This window comes from Artemia sp. Qi Xiang Cuo, chromosome 18 (assembly GCF_049724085.1).
Source record: "Artemia sp. Qi Xiang Cuo chromosome 18, ASM4972408v1, whole genome shotgun sequence".
Lineage (NCBI taxonomy): Eukaryota > Metazoa > Arthropoda > Branchiopoda > Anostraca > Artemiidae > Artemia > Artemia sp. Qi Xiang Cuo.
In genome coordinates, this window is record NC_142811.1 from 2,169,617 (window position 1) to 2,184,223 (window position 14,607).

At 32.2% G+C, this 14,607-nt stretch overlaps 1 protein-coding gene across 1 annotated transcript in view; it reads right to left on the reverse strand.

Moving 5' to 3' along the window:
- The window catches only part of LOC148941114 (synaptotagmin-15-like), a 326,984-nt gene that overhangs the window by 217,740 nt on the left and 94,637 nt on the right, over nucleotides 1–14,607 (reverse strand). The window contains exon 4 of the mRNA XM_089104584.1: nucleotides 13,742–13,838. Coding sequence (XP_088960710.1) covers nucleotides 13,742–13,838 — 97 coding nt within the window. The remainder of the gene's footprint in view (nucleotides 1–13,741; nucleotides 13,839–14,607) is intronic.

Consider the following 14,607-nt stretch of genomic DNA (forward strand, 5'->3'; position numbering starts at 1 on the left):
CATGTTATTTGCTTGCGTGTATAGGAATTCCCATGTTATTTTCTTGGTTTTTCTTTACTTGGTGCCCATTAAAAACGAAATTTTTGTGTTAAATAAGTAGTTCTTGTATCTTTTTAAAGAGCTTTACGGGGTTTGAGAGACTCTGTTGCCTGATTCCGTGTGGTTTTTCTTTACTTGGTGCCCATTAAAAACAAAATTTTTTTGTTAAATAATTAGTTCTTGTATCTTTTAAAAGAGCTTTACGGGCTTTAAGAGACTCGGCTGCATTGTATTTTACATAATTTTTCTTACAAGAAACTAGAGTTTACGGCCAAAAATCCTTATTAGCTCAGATTTTATAGAAATGGTTTTATTTTTTGATCTGAAAATAGACTAAAGTTTCAGATTTGAACCAGAGAATTGTATTTTCCACAATTTTCTTACATCTTTGGAAATCTTTAAAGATAACAAACATGTTTACGACCAGATAGGTTTTTGAAAGCACATTCAGCATGGCGTGCGCTATTTTTTTATCATGAACCCTTTAGAGACCAATTTGATCAACTTGGAGAAAGCTCAAATAGAATCGTTACTGATATTGATATTAGTGCGTAAACTACAAACTGACAAAAATATCCATAACTTTTTTTCTTATAGCCTTGACTTTGAAGACATTTCTTCATCTTAATTGGCTTTAGAAATATCATACAAAATAAAACTAACCAAACAGTCGTTGCTTTATCGAATTTTGAGCAAACAAAAGGATTGTAACACCTGATTGGCTCGTTTGTATGCAATTTCAAGCCATTGAAAAGAACGAAGTTTTTCAATAAGGACACTCGATATCCTAAAAGTGTTTGATTCAAACTTTTACCTTGAGAATCGATGTTGTTAGGAGAATTTCAAAAGGATCGTTTATGAATGCTGACGTATCTGATGAAATAATTTAGGTCGTATGATATTTTTTTTTTTAATGAAGTATTTTTTCAGTAAGGACACTCGATATGATAAAAGTGTTTGATTAAAACTTTTACCTTGAGAATCGATGTTGTTAGCAGAATTTCAAAAGGATCGTTTATGAGTGCTGGCCTATCTGATGAAATAATTTAGGTCGTATGATAAATTTAATTTTTTTTTTTAATGCAATAGTTTTTCAGTAACTTTTATTCTGCGTGTTTTTTTTTCTTCTTTACTTAGTGATCATTCAAAAACCGAGGATTTAAGTTAAATAAATAATTCTTGTACCTTTTAAAATAGCTTTATGAGGTTCGAGAGACTCTGTTGTTTTATTCAGTGTGATTTTTTCTTTACATGGTGATCATTCAAAAAGCGAGGATTTCTGTTAAATAAATAATTCTTCTACCTTTTAAAATAGTTTTACAGGGTTTGAGAGACTCTGTTGTCTTATTCCATGTGATTGTTTTTTTACTTGGTGGTCATTCAAAAAGCGAGGATTTCTGTTAAATAAATAATTCTTGTACATTTTAAAATAGCTTTACTGGTTTTTAGATACTCTGTTGTCTTATTCTGTTTGATTTTTTCATTTCTTGGTGGTCATTCAAAAATCAAAGATTTTCGTTAAATAAATAATTCTTGTACCTTTTAAAATAGCTTTACGGGGTTTGAGAGACTCTGTTGTTTTATTCTGTGTGATTTTTTCTTTACGTGGTGATCTTTCAAAAAGCGAGGGTTTCTGTTAAATAAATAATTTTTGTACCTTTTAAAATAGCTTTACGGGGTTTGAGAGACTCTGTTGTCTTATTCTGTGTGATTTTTTCTTTACTTGGTGATCATTCAAAAAGTGAGGATTTCTGTTAAATAAATCATTCTTGTACCTTTTAAAATAGGTTTACGGGATTTGTGAGACTCTGTTGTCCCCAGCGATCAGAAATTAAATTATAAAAAAGTCTCTTCACCTCTTGAATACGCAATACCGAAATTTCATTCAACTTTCATGTAAGAAAATTATGGAAAGTACAATTCTCTACTTCAAATGTGAAACTTAAGTCCGGTTTTGGATACTCATAATGATGAGGACTGATGGCTCTAATTCAATATTTTTTTTCGTAAAAACATACTATTTTTGTCTTTTTTAATTTCGAAATTATTCAACTTTATTTTTTTTATTTTTTTATTTTTTTTTGTACGTATCTTAAAATAACAAAATATGCTTACAGCTCTAACAATCGTACTCTATGGTTTCTCAGAGACACGATGCGGCTTTCCCATTGGTACTCTTTGGCCGGTTATCGACACTACCTAGTTTATTGCATGTATTAAATCAGTATTTTTTACGCAGTGGAACGATAAACACATGTCATATCTTAAAAAAAAAGTGAAGATGGAGCATTTTAATAAAGTGTGTTCACATGAGAATGTTATTGTAGCATTGAATGCCAACAAGGAGAAGTATTTAAACTATGAAACAAGTACAAGTGGTAACACTATTGGAAATGTATGCATGTATTGTCATGACAGTAAGGAATTAAATTTCTTGGAATACCGAAAAGATACCGTTGTACAAATGGTGGATATGCGAGATTGAGATCTCCGGAGATGATTGCACTCAAAGAGAATGACAACATAAAGATAATCGTTGATGATAGAGGACAACTCCTTGCTACTGTTGCAGGTAACACATTACCTACTGATACATCCAATCGTCATCTCTTAGGTATTAGCATTCAACGGAAGCTCAATAAAAGAAAGGCCTACTCTTCTACTAATATCGTAAACCATATCTTGTCTACATGCCGAAACTGTTACCTATGTAAAAATAATGTGATAATAGACAGTGAAATTGCAAGAAAAATAAAAAGGGCATTGGCAGAAAATATCATTATGGATTATAAAGATGAATCGATGAAAAACAAAGCACCAGCAAACGTTACTGCCATTGATCAAACAGTCAATGAACCAAATAATACCAAAGACGAAAAGCATATTGAGCCTGTTGATGATACACCAGTAAAAATTGTGTATTACTCAAAATGGAATACTGATTATTCTACTGATTACGAACTAAGAGAAGACAATACCTACAATATCAAGAGAGAACATGGTGAAATATTCTATGGAACAGATTCAAAATATCCAAAGTTGATCATTGATATTAATAATGTATGATAATATATTTTTTATTAATATTCTACATAGAATTATTTCATTAAAAATATATTATGCATTACATTGTTATGTGTTAATTATTTTTAGAGTAAGCTAGCATATCAAACGTTTAGAATGTATATTAAAACATCGGAGATGTAAGAAAAGGAATTTGCATGCATCTATTGTCAGACACATGGGATAACATTGACAAAATCTAGATATCAGAATGAATAAATGCTTTATCAACATCCATTGTTGGATATGTCATTATGTCATTATGAAAAAATTGTAAGTAAATAAGTAAGTAACAAACTCTTTCTTGAATTCACCTCTTGGATACACAATACAGAAATTTAATTCAGGAAAATATGAAAAAAAAATGAAAAAATTCTTTATTAAAATTCATTATCGATTGAAGTCGCTTCCTAGACAGACAATACAGCAATTTCACTAAATCTAAGTATAAGAGCGATTAAATTATGTATCAACATCCATTTCTCTGAAATATAGGAAAAAGTTGACAAAATCCAAGTGTTATAGTAAATAAATTTTATTTATCAACATCTTTTGTCAGATACATCGGATAAAATTGATAGAATCTAAGCGTCAGAGTGAATAATTTTTTTTTATCAGCATCCTTTGTTAGATACATCTAATAAAATTGACAAAATCTAAATTTCAGAATGAATAAATGCTTTAACAACATCCTTTATCGGATATGTCGGATAAAATTGACAAAAATCTAAGTATCAGAGTGACTAAATTCTATATCAGCATCCTTTAATGGGATACATAGGATAAAATATCGGATAAAATTGACAAAATCTAAGTATCAGATTGATTAAATTCTATATCAACATCTTTTTCTCAGATACATGGGAATAAAATTGACAAAATCTAAGTATTAGATTAATTAAATTCTATATCAGCATCCCTTTCTCGGCTACATGGGATAAAATTGACAAAATCTAAGTATCAGAGTGAATAAATTCATTATAAACATCCTTTGTCGGATATGTCGGATAAAATGGACAAAATCTAAGTATCAGAGTGATTAATTTCTATATCAACATCTCTTTCTCGGATACATGGGATAAAACTGACAAAATCTAAGTATCAGAGTGAATAAATGCTTTATCAACATCCTTTAAATGCATAATCTAAGTACCAGAGTGAATAAATGCATTATCAACATTCTTTGTCGGACTATGTCGGATAAAATTGACAAAATCTAAGTATCAGAGTGATTAAATTCTATATCAACATCCTTTTCTCGGATACAAAAGATAAAGTTGACAATATCTAAGTGTCAGAGTGAATAAATTTTTTTTATCATATGAAAAAAAATTGTAAGTAAAAAGTAAAAAACTCTTTCTTGAATTTGCCCCAGGGGCCTAGTGAGAGAGACATGCAAAAAGCTAGGTTCATTTATTTTTTACTAAAGCAATAGCTACCATCTATTTCAATTAAGGTATAGATGGCAGCACGACTAATTTTTCATTCATCTGAGCACTTGCAGCCAACTTACAATACCACCCTTTTTTCAAATATCTGCATTTACATTAGGTTCATTTAGGTTCCCTTAGCGTGGCCCACGCTAAGGGAACCTAAATGAACCTAACGTAAATGCACCCTTTGAAAAAAGGGTGGTATTGTAAGTTGGCTGCAGGTGCCCGGATGAATGAAAATTTAGTTGTGCTGTCATCTATACCTTAATTGAAATAGATGGTAGCTATTGCTTTAGTAAAAAATAAATGAACCTAGCTTTTTGCATGTCTCTCTCACTAGGCCCCTGGGGCGAATTCAAGAAAGAGTTTTTACTTTTTACTTACAATTTTTTTTTCCTATGATAAAAAAATTATTCACTCTGACACTTAGATATTGTCAACTTTATCTTTTGTATCCGAGAAAAGGATGTTGATATAGAATTTAATCACTCTGATACTTAGATTTTGTCAATTTTATCCGACATAGTCCGACAAAGGGTGTTGATAATGCATTTATTCACTCTGGTACTTAGATTATGCATTTAAAGGATGTTGATAATGCATTTATTCACTCTGATACTTAGATTTTGTCAATTTTATCCCATGTATCCGAGAAAGAGATGTGGATATAGAAATTAATCACTCTGATACTTAGATTTTGTCCATTTTATCCGACATATCTGACAAAGGATGTTGATAATGAATTTATTCACTCTGATACTTAGATTTTGTCAATTTTATCCCATGTAGCCGAGAAAGGGATGCTGATATAGAATTTAATTAATCTAATACTTAGATTTTGTCAATTTTATTCCCATGTATCTGAGAAAAGGATGTTGATATAGAATTTAATCAATCTGATACTTAGATTTTGTCAATTTTATCCGATATTTTATCCTATGTATCCAAGAAAAGGATAGTGATATAGAATTTAGTCACTCTGATACTTAGATTTTGTCAATTTTATCCGACATATCCGATAAAGGATGTTGTTAAAGCATTTATTCATTCTGAAATTTAGATTTTGTCAATTTTATTTGATTAATCTGACAAAGGATGTTGATAAAAAAAATTATTCACTCTGACACTTAGATTCTGTCAATTTTATCCGATGTATCTGACAAAAGATGTTGCTAAATAAAAATTTATTCACTCTAACACTTAGATTTTTTTAACTTTTTCCTATGTATTCGAGAAATGGATGTTGATATAGAATTTAATCACTCTTATTCTTAGATTTAGGGAAATTGCTGTATTGTCTGTCTAGGAAGCGAATTTAATCGATAATGAATGTTAATAAAGTTTTTGTTCAATTTTTTTTTTCATAATTTCCTTAATTAAATTTCTGTATTGTGTATCCAAGAAGTGAATTCAAGAAAGAGTTTGTTACTTACTTACTCACTTACAATTTTCTCATAATGACACAATGACATATCCAACAACGGATGTTGATGAAGAATTTATTCATTCTGATACCTAGATTTTGTCAATGTTATCCCATGTGTCTGACAATAGATGCATGCATATTCCTTTTCTTACATCTCTGATGTTTTAATAGACATTCTAAACGTTTGATATGCTAGCTTACTCTAAAAATAATGAACACATAACAATGTAATGCATATTATATTTTTAATGAAATAATTCTATGTAGAATATTAATATAAAAATATACTATGATACATTATTAATATCAATGATCAACTTTGGACATTTTGAATCTGTTCCATAAAATAGTTCACCATGTTCTCTCTTGATATTGTAGCTATTGTCTTCTCTTAGTTCGTAATCAGTAGAATAATCATTATTCCATTTTGAGTCATAGACAATTTTTACTGGTGTGTCATCAACAGGCTCAATATAATTTTCGTCTTTGGTATTATTTGGTTCATTGACCGTTTGATCAATGGCAGTGACGTTTGCTGGTGCTTTGTTTTTCATCGATTCATCTTTATATTCCATAGTGCTATTTTCTGCCAATGCCATTTTTATTTTTCTGGCAATTTCCCTGTCTATTATAAGTTTATTTTTACCCAGGTAAGAGTTTTGGCTCGTACACACGATAGGGTTTATGATCTTAGTAGAAGAGTAGACTATTATGTTTTTGACCTTCAGCTTAATACTAATACCTAAAAGATGAAGATTGAATGTATCAGTTGGTAATTTGATACCTGCAACAGTAGCAAGGAGTTGTACTCTATCATCAACTAGTATCTTTATGTTGGCATTCTCGTTGAGTGCAATCATCTCCGGAGATCTCAATCTCGCATATCCACCATTTGTACAACGGAATCTTTTCGGTACTCCAAAGAAATTTAATTCTTTACTGTCATGACAATGCAAGCATACATTTCCAATAGTGCTACCACTTGTACTTGTTTCATAGTTTAAATACTTCTCCTTGTTGGCATTCAATGCTACAATAACCTTGTCATGTGAACACACTTTATTAAAATGCTCCATCTTCACTTTTTTTTAAAGATATGACTTATGTGTTTATCGTTCCACTGCGTAAAAAATACTGATTTAATACATGCAATAAACTAGGTAGTGTCGATAACCGGCCAAAGAGTACCAATGGGAAAGCCGCACCGTGTCTCTGAGAAATCATAGAGTACGATTGTTAGAGCCGTAAGCATATTTTGTTCTTTTAAGATACGTAAAAAAAAAAAAAAAAAAAAAAAAGTTGAATAATTTCGAAATTAAAAAAGAAAAAAATATTATGTTTTTATGAAAAAAAAAATATTGAATTAGAGCCATCAGTCCTCATCATTATGAGTATCCAAAACCGGACTTAAGTTTCACATTTGAAGGAGAGAATTGTACTTTCCATAATTTTCTTACATGAAAGTTGAATGAAATTTCGGTATTGTGTATTCAAGAGGTGAAGAGACTTTTTTATAATTTAATTTCTGATCACTGGGGACAACAGATTCTCTCAAACCCCGTAAAGCTATTTTAAAAGGTACAAGAATTATTTATTTAACAGAAATCCTCGCTTTTTGAATGATCACCAAGTAAAGAAAAAATAACACAGAATAAAACAACAGAGTCTCTCGAACCCCGTAAAGCTATTTTAAAAGGTACAAGAATTATTTATTTAACAGAAACCCTCGCTTTTTGAAAGATCACCAAGTAAAGAAATAATCGCACAGAATAAAACTACAGAGTCTCTCAAACCCCGTAAAGCTATTTTAAAAGGTATAAGAATTAATTATTTAACATAAATCCTCGCTTTTTGAATGAACATCAAGTAAAGAAAAAATCACACGGAATAAGACAACAGAGTCTCTCAAACCCCGTAAAGCTATTTTAAAAAGTACAAGAATTATTTATTTAACAGAAATCCTCGCTTTTTGAATGATCACTAAGTAAAGAAGAAAAAAAAACACGCAGAATAAAAGTTACTGAAAAACTACTGCATTAAAAAAAAATTAAATTTATCATACGACCTAAATTATTTCATCAGATAGGCCAGCACTCATAAATGATCCTTTTGAAATTCTGCTAACAACATCGATTCTCAAGGTAAAAGTTTGAATCAAACACTTTTAGGATATCGAGTGTCCTTACTGAAAAACTTCGTTCTTTTCACTGGCTTGAAATTGCATACAAACGAGCCAATCAGGTGTAACAATCCTTTTGTTGGCTCAAAATTCGATAAAGCAACGACTTTCTGGTTAGTTTTATTTTGTATGATATTTCTAAAGCCAATTAAGATGAAGAAATGTCTTCAAAGTCAAGGCTATAAGAAAAAAAAGTTCTGGATATTTTTGTCAGTTTGTAGTTTACGCACTAATATCAATATCAGTAACGATTCTATTTGAGCTTTCTCCAAGTTGATCAAATTGGTCTCTAAAGGGTTCATTATAAAAAAAAAAATAGCGCACGCCATGCTGAATGTGCTTTCAAGAACCTATCTGGTCGAAAACATGTTTGTTATCGTTAATGATTTCCAAAGATGTAAGAAAATTATGGAAAATACAATTCTCTGGTTCAAATCTGAAACCTTAGTCTATTTTCAGATCGAAAAATAAAACCATTTCTGTAAAATCTGAGCTAATAAGGGTTTTTGGTCGTAAACTCTAGTTTCTTGTAAGAAAATTATGGAAAATACAATGCAACCGAGTCCCTCAAACTCCGAAAAGCCATTTTAAAATATACAAAAACTACTTATTTACACAAAAATTTCGTTTTTAATCAGCACCAAGTAGAGAAAAACCGTACAGAATGAGGCAACCGAGTCTCTAGAAATATAAAAGGCACCTTTAAAAGGTACAATAACAACTTATATAACACAAAAATTTCTTTTTTAATGGGAACGAAGTAAAGAAAAACCAAGCAAATAACATGGGAATTCCTATACACGCAAGCAAATAACATGGGAATTCCTATACATGCAAGCAAATAGCATGGGAATTCCTATACACGCAAGCAAATAACCTGGGAATTCCTATACAAGCAAGCAAATAACTTGGGAATTCCTATACAAGAAAGCAAATAACGTGGGAATTCCTATACATGCAAGCAAATAACATGGGAATTCCTATACACGCACGCCAATAACATGGGAATTCCTATACATGCAATTAAATAACATGGTAATTCCTATACAGGCACGCATTTAACATGGGAATTCCTATACACGCAAGCAAATAACATGGGAATTCCTATACACGCAAGCAAATAACATGGGAATTCCTATAAACGCAAGCAAATAGCATGGGAATTCCTATACACGCAAGCAAATAACATGGGAATTCCTATACACGCAATCAAATAACATGGGAATTCCTATACACGCAAGCAAATAACATGGGAATTCCTATACATGCAAGCAAATAACATTGGGAATTCCTATACACGCAAGCAAATAACATGGGAATTCCTATACATGCAAGCAAATAACAAGGGAATTCCTATACACGCAAGCAAATAGCATGGGAATTCCTATACACGCAAGCAAATAACGTGGGAATTCCTATACATCCAAGCAAATAACATGGGAATTCCTATACACGCAAGCAAATAACATAGGAATTCCTATACACGCAAGCATTAACAAGGGGATTCCTATACACACAAGCAAATAACATGGCTTTTTACCGGATACTGAGACGTCGACTGACCCCGAGTGAGAAGGAGGAGTGGGCGCATGATCAGAAGAAGAAGAGAGAAGGAGGAATGGGTGCATGATCAGAAGAATATGGAGAATTAGTAGTCTTTTTGTTCACCGTTATAGATGAATAAACTGATTTAGCCGATGGAATGAAGTCCTATTCCTAGAAGTTAAGTTAGAATAAAAGAATGAGGTATAATGTTAACCAGGATATTGAATAAATACCATTTTTCACCCTACTCACAAAACTCAAGTCCTCCTAGCATTTTTTAAACCAAATACTTACCTCCATTCTCCCCTCCCCAGATGTGTATTATACAGACCAAATCGGAGAGGTAAAGCTAGGTCAAGTCGCAATGTCATTCATTTGGCTTTTGTGTGTGCCCCATTGTTTTTGTGTGGGTTCCATTGTAACTGAATCCCCGTGTAACTGAACCCTAAGCAATTGAACCCCCATGCATCTGAACCCTCGTGAAAGTGAGACCTCTTTAACTGAACCCTCATGCAAACAATTCTGAGTGTAGCCTACTATTCTTTAATTAGCACTATCGTACATTTTGTTTAAATACTTATTTTTTCATTTTCCAGATTCAAGATTTTTATTTAACACAAATGAATAGATAAGCTGAAGTATTTAAAACGAGCCAACATAGAGCTACGATCGCAATGAATGGTACTTGTTATCAGAAATCTCAAAAATTGACTCACCCTCCCCCTCCCCTACCGTCCCCTGCCCCTCAAAAATTGGGGGGGGGGACGAAGGGAACGTAAGATCCTATTTTAAATTGACAATACTTTTCAAACGTTACTTGTGTATTATACAGACCACATCGGAGAGGTAAAGCTAGGTCAAGTCACAATGTCATTCTATATTATTTATATCCTCATTAAGGACATTCAGAGCAGAGTTGCGCAAATGGAATACCATTTTTTCAAATTGAGTTAGTTTTATGCGAACGATAAAAATTTTGGCAAATCGAGATAGCTTTACGCAAATGAAATACCATTGATACCACTAATAATACATGCGATACTGAACGAGTTATCAGATAGCTATAACTTACATCTTATTAACACGTTTGACCAGTTTTGATTGGAATTTTTATTTTTTTGCCATAAGAAAGATCATTGATAAATGTTTATTTTTTTTTTTTTTAACTGGTATTTTTTCAATGAAGCCCATAACACTTTGCAGAAACCCGTGAATGTAGGACTGAAAGTCCGTTCATAGTAATAGGTGACCGACCCTGACAAACCAATATACCGGTTAAACTACACGCATATCCATGCCTCAGGCTTGTGTAATTCCATGTGTAATTCGCGGTACCTATTGCCTTACACAAAAAAATGTGTGTCACATTAGAAAACCCGTCTGCTAAGTCAAATAACGCAATCACTGCTCAAATATATAGATGCATTACTACTGTCGTGGGCTAAACGGAAAGCAGATTGTCTTCGGTCTCTAAATTTTCAAAAGGGCGAATATTATTAAAAATTGTTGAGAATTGTTTTCCAATAAATAAATAATAAGCCGAAATGTGGCTTCTTATAAAAAACGAAAAAATTTAATTATTGTTTTTCTTTACCAGTGAAATACCTATGTGAGTCAAAAACGAAAATAAATGAATTTAAAGAAATTTTTTCTACAAAATTTTTTCTTCAAAGAAAAGTTCAGAACTTCTTGAAACCAAAAAGGAGATAAAAAAAGAATATTTAAAGACAAATAATTTTTCAAGGGTGAAATCACCCCATATCACCCTCAATAAATAGATTAATTCCAAAACAAAATAAAATTACAATAAATAACTGAGTCAAACCCTAAGCGAGTAGAAACTAAGATAAGTACGGCTGGCATACCCCATGCCTTCTAAAGACCAGAACGAAATTTCCACTTTAATCACATTTACTATCCTGTATTTTTAATTATTTGGGACTATCTTGGAACTGATAGTCTTGGAACTAGATATAGGCTAGTACCATCTGATTTCATTTACAGTTCCTGTGAGTGGAATCCTATGAGAAGCTCCTGTGAGTGGAATCGTGTCTCAATCATAATTAGTTCCCCTTGCCTACGAAGGAGCACTTGTGCTTCTGTAGTGGCAACGGATACAGACCTACTAGTGGAACCTGTCCTATTTTATAACACAGTTCACAAGGATGCCGAGCCAGAATTTCATGCCGAAGCATGGAATTCTGAAATTCATGGAATTTATGGCGTGTGTTTTCCATACGCTTACTTGCTTAGGAATAGAAGTTAACCCAGACATACGAGTGGACGCAGTTACTAAGTGCCGATGATAGTTGTAACAACAAAGAATTCCCTAATTGGTAAAATTCAAAATTTTAGACATCCAGTTTTAGGCCAGTTTTAGGGGTGTTTCCCCTTTTTTCTGAAAACCAGGCAAATTTTCTGAGGCTTATAGCCTTTAATGGGTAAAACTAAACGTAATGAAACTTATATTTTTGAAATCAGCATAATATGCCAATTCTTTTGACATACGGTATTTATTAGTATCAAATTTCTGTTTTTTAGAGTTTCGGCTATTGAGTCGGATAACTCCTTACTTACAGTGCGTTATCACGAACTCTTTGATAAGCGATGTGTCCTTACATAAAATAGTTCGTGGTAACAAACTGTAAGTAAGGAGCGCCGCGGCTCAATAGTAACCAAAACTCTAAAAAACGGAATTTTGAGATCGATAGATATTTAAAAATATTCGACTTATTATACAGATTCTAAATATATAAAATTCATTAAGTTTAGTGTTACCCATCAAAAGTTACGAGCCTGAGAATATTTTCCGATTTTCAAAAAAAAGGGGGGAACAATCCCTAGAGATCAAGGAATTTTAATGCAAATCATACCATCAGATTCAGTGTATACGAGAACCCTGTTGTAGAAGATTCAAGCTCCCATCTGCAAAAATGTTAAATTTTGTGTTTTTTTGCGAGAAAAAAGATGATGAATACGTGTTTATCTGTTTTTTTTTCTAGGGGTTATCACATCGAAGTAATAGTTCTAGAATACCGGGGAAGAGCTCATTCAAACGGAAATTGTTAGTTCTAGTGCCCTTTTTAAGTGACCAAAACGATTGGGTAGAAACTAGCCCCCCATGCTTCTTTTTTCTGAAAATTGTCTGATCAAAATTCTGAGATAGCCATTTTGTTAAAAAAAAATTTAAAATGTTCAAAACTCTTAAAGTTTTGAGACGTTTAGGGAATTTCCCGGGGAGGGGGAACTTTCCATGGGAAATTTTTCACTGGGGGGATTTGGCAGAATTTTTATTCGAAATTCTCTTAATTTGTCTTATTAACTCTTTGCCTACTCAATCTCACATGTGGAGATAATCCGGAGAATTGTCCGGGGAAATTGTCAGCTTGTTTGAATTTCTTGGAAATAATTTCCACGGAAGGGCGGTTTCTGGAGTAGTCGGAAAACTGTTAAAACTAAGGTCTTTTTAAAAAGAATTATAGCCTACTAGGGAAAATTTTTCAGACTGAATCTTTTACAAGAAATTTTAGTGGGGGGGGAGAGGATAGAATTTTCCGTATCAAATTTTACAATGAAGGGGTTTATTTTACGTGGGACGAACTTTCCAAGGAGGAGTTTCCCGATAGGGGAGGGAATTTTTCATGGAGGGTGAGCTAGATTTACCGGCATTATTTGAAAAAAGATCAGAAATTAAATAAATAAAAACAAGTTTTTCCAGTTGAAAGTAAGGAGCAACATTAAAACTCAAAACCAACAGTAATTATTCCTTATATGAAGGAGTTTTTCCCCTCGTCAATAACTTGCTCTTTACGCTAAAGTTTAACTGTTATTCCTATTTTTTTATGAACGACTCCTGAAACACGAGGGGTCGTTTAATTAGAATAGGAAGCTTTTTGTAAGGGCTAAAAGCCTTAGTGTGAAAATTATGGTATTGAGGAGGGGGTAGCCTCTTAATATACGGAATAAGTTCTGTTTGTTTTGAGTTTTAATGTTGTTCCTTACTTTCAGTTGAAAAAAATTTGTTTTTTTTTTATTTGATTTTGAGTATGATCTTACCTTAAATGTGAATTCTTCATTGAAAATGGGATCGCATGTCTTTGTCTGTAATGACGATGTTTCGCAAAGTGGTCCCTCCTCGCTGATTATCTCTATCCTTTAGAAAAAAAAGAAGGATTAAAAAAATACTTACCTAGATACCTAGAAAATACAGTTTCTAGGAGGAAATAAAAACATTTATAGAAGTGAAAAGCACAAGAAGATACATGTTTTCGAAAGTCTTTATTCTGGAAAATTGTTTTCACATGGAGACTAATATATCTTTGAGTTGCAAAATAAAGAGGTAATAAATAAAGGAGACTGCAAACCATTGGTAAGAAAGGTGACAAATATTTTCTAGGGGAATTTTTTCTTCCAATGAGTATTTCAACTTTCTTAAAAATAAAGAAAAAAGATGGAAATGAATTATGAATTGAATTCCAAACAAAAAATTACAAACCATAGATGCCAGCAGGTAAATAACTTATAAAATGGATAGAGGGGTGGGTCTACTATGAATTTTGGGAAGGTAGGAGCACAAAAAGTTATTTACCGAGATTTTGGATGACCTGTTTAACTTTTTCTTTGCGTGACATGGTATGCAACAATTCTAAAATATTTTTGTTTTGTCGACATATTCATATGATACCTTTTTAAACCTTTTCGTTTTATTGCCATAACCGAATAAAAGCGACATTATAAGAAAATATATATTCAGCCAAGTTCAAAAGAGCAGGGACTGGCCCATCTGGATTTCCAAGCTGCTAGACAAACACCAAACCAGCTTTCGAAACGCAAAAAAAAATTGATTTAGTAAATATTAGCATATGCTCTATCTATAGTATAGGACTAATAGTATGACAATACACTATTTATTTGAGTGATTA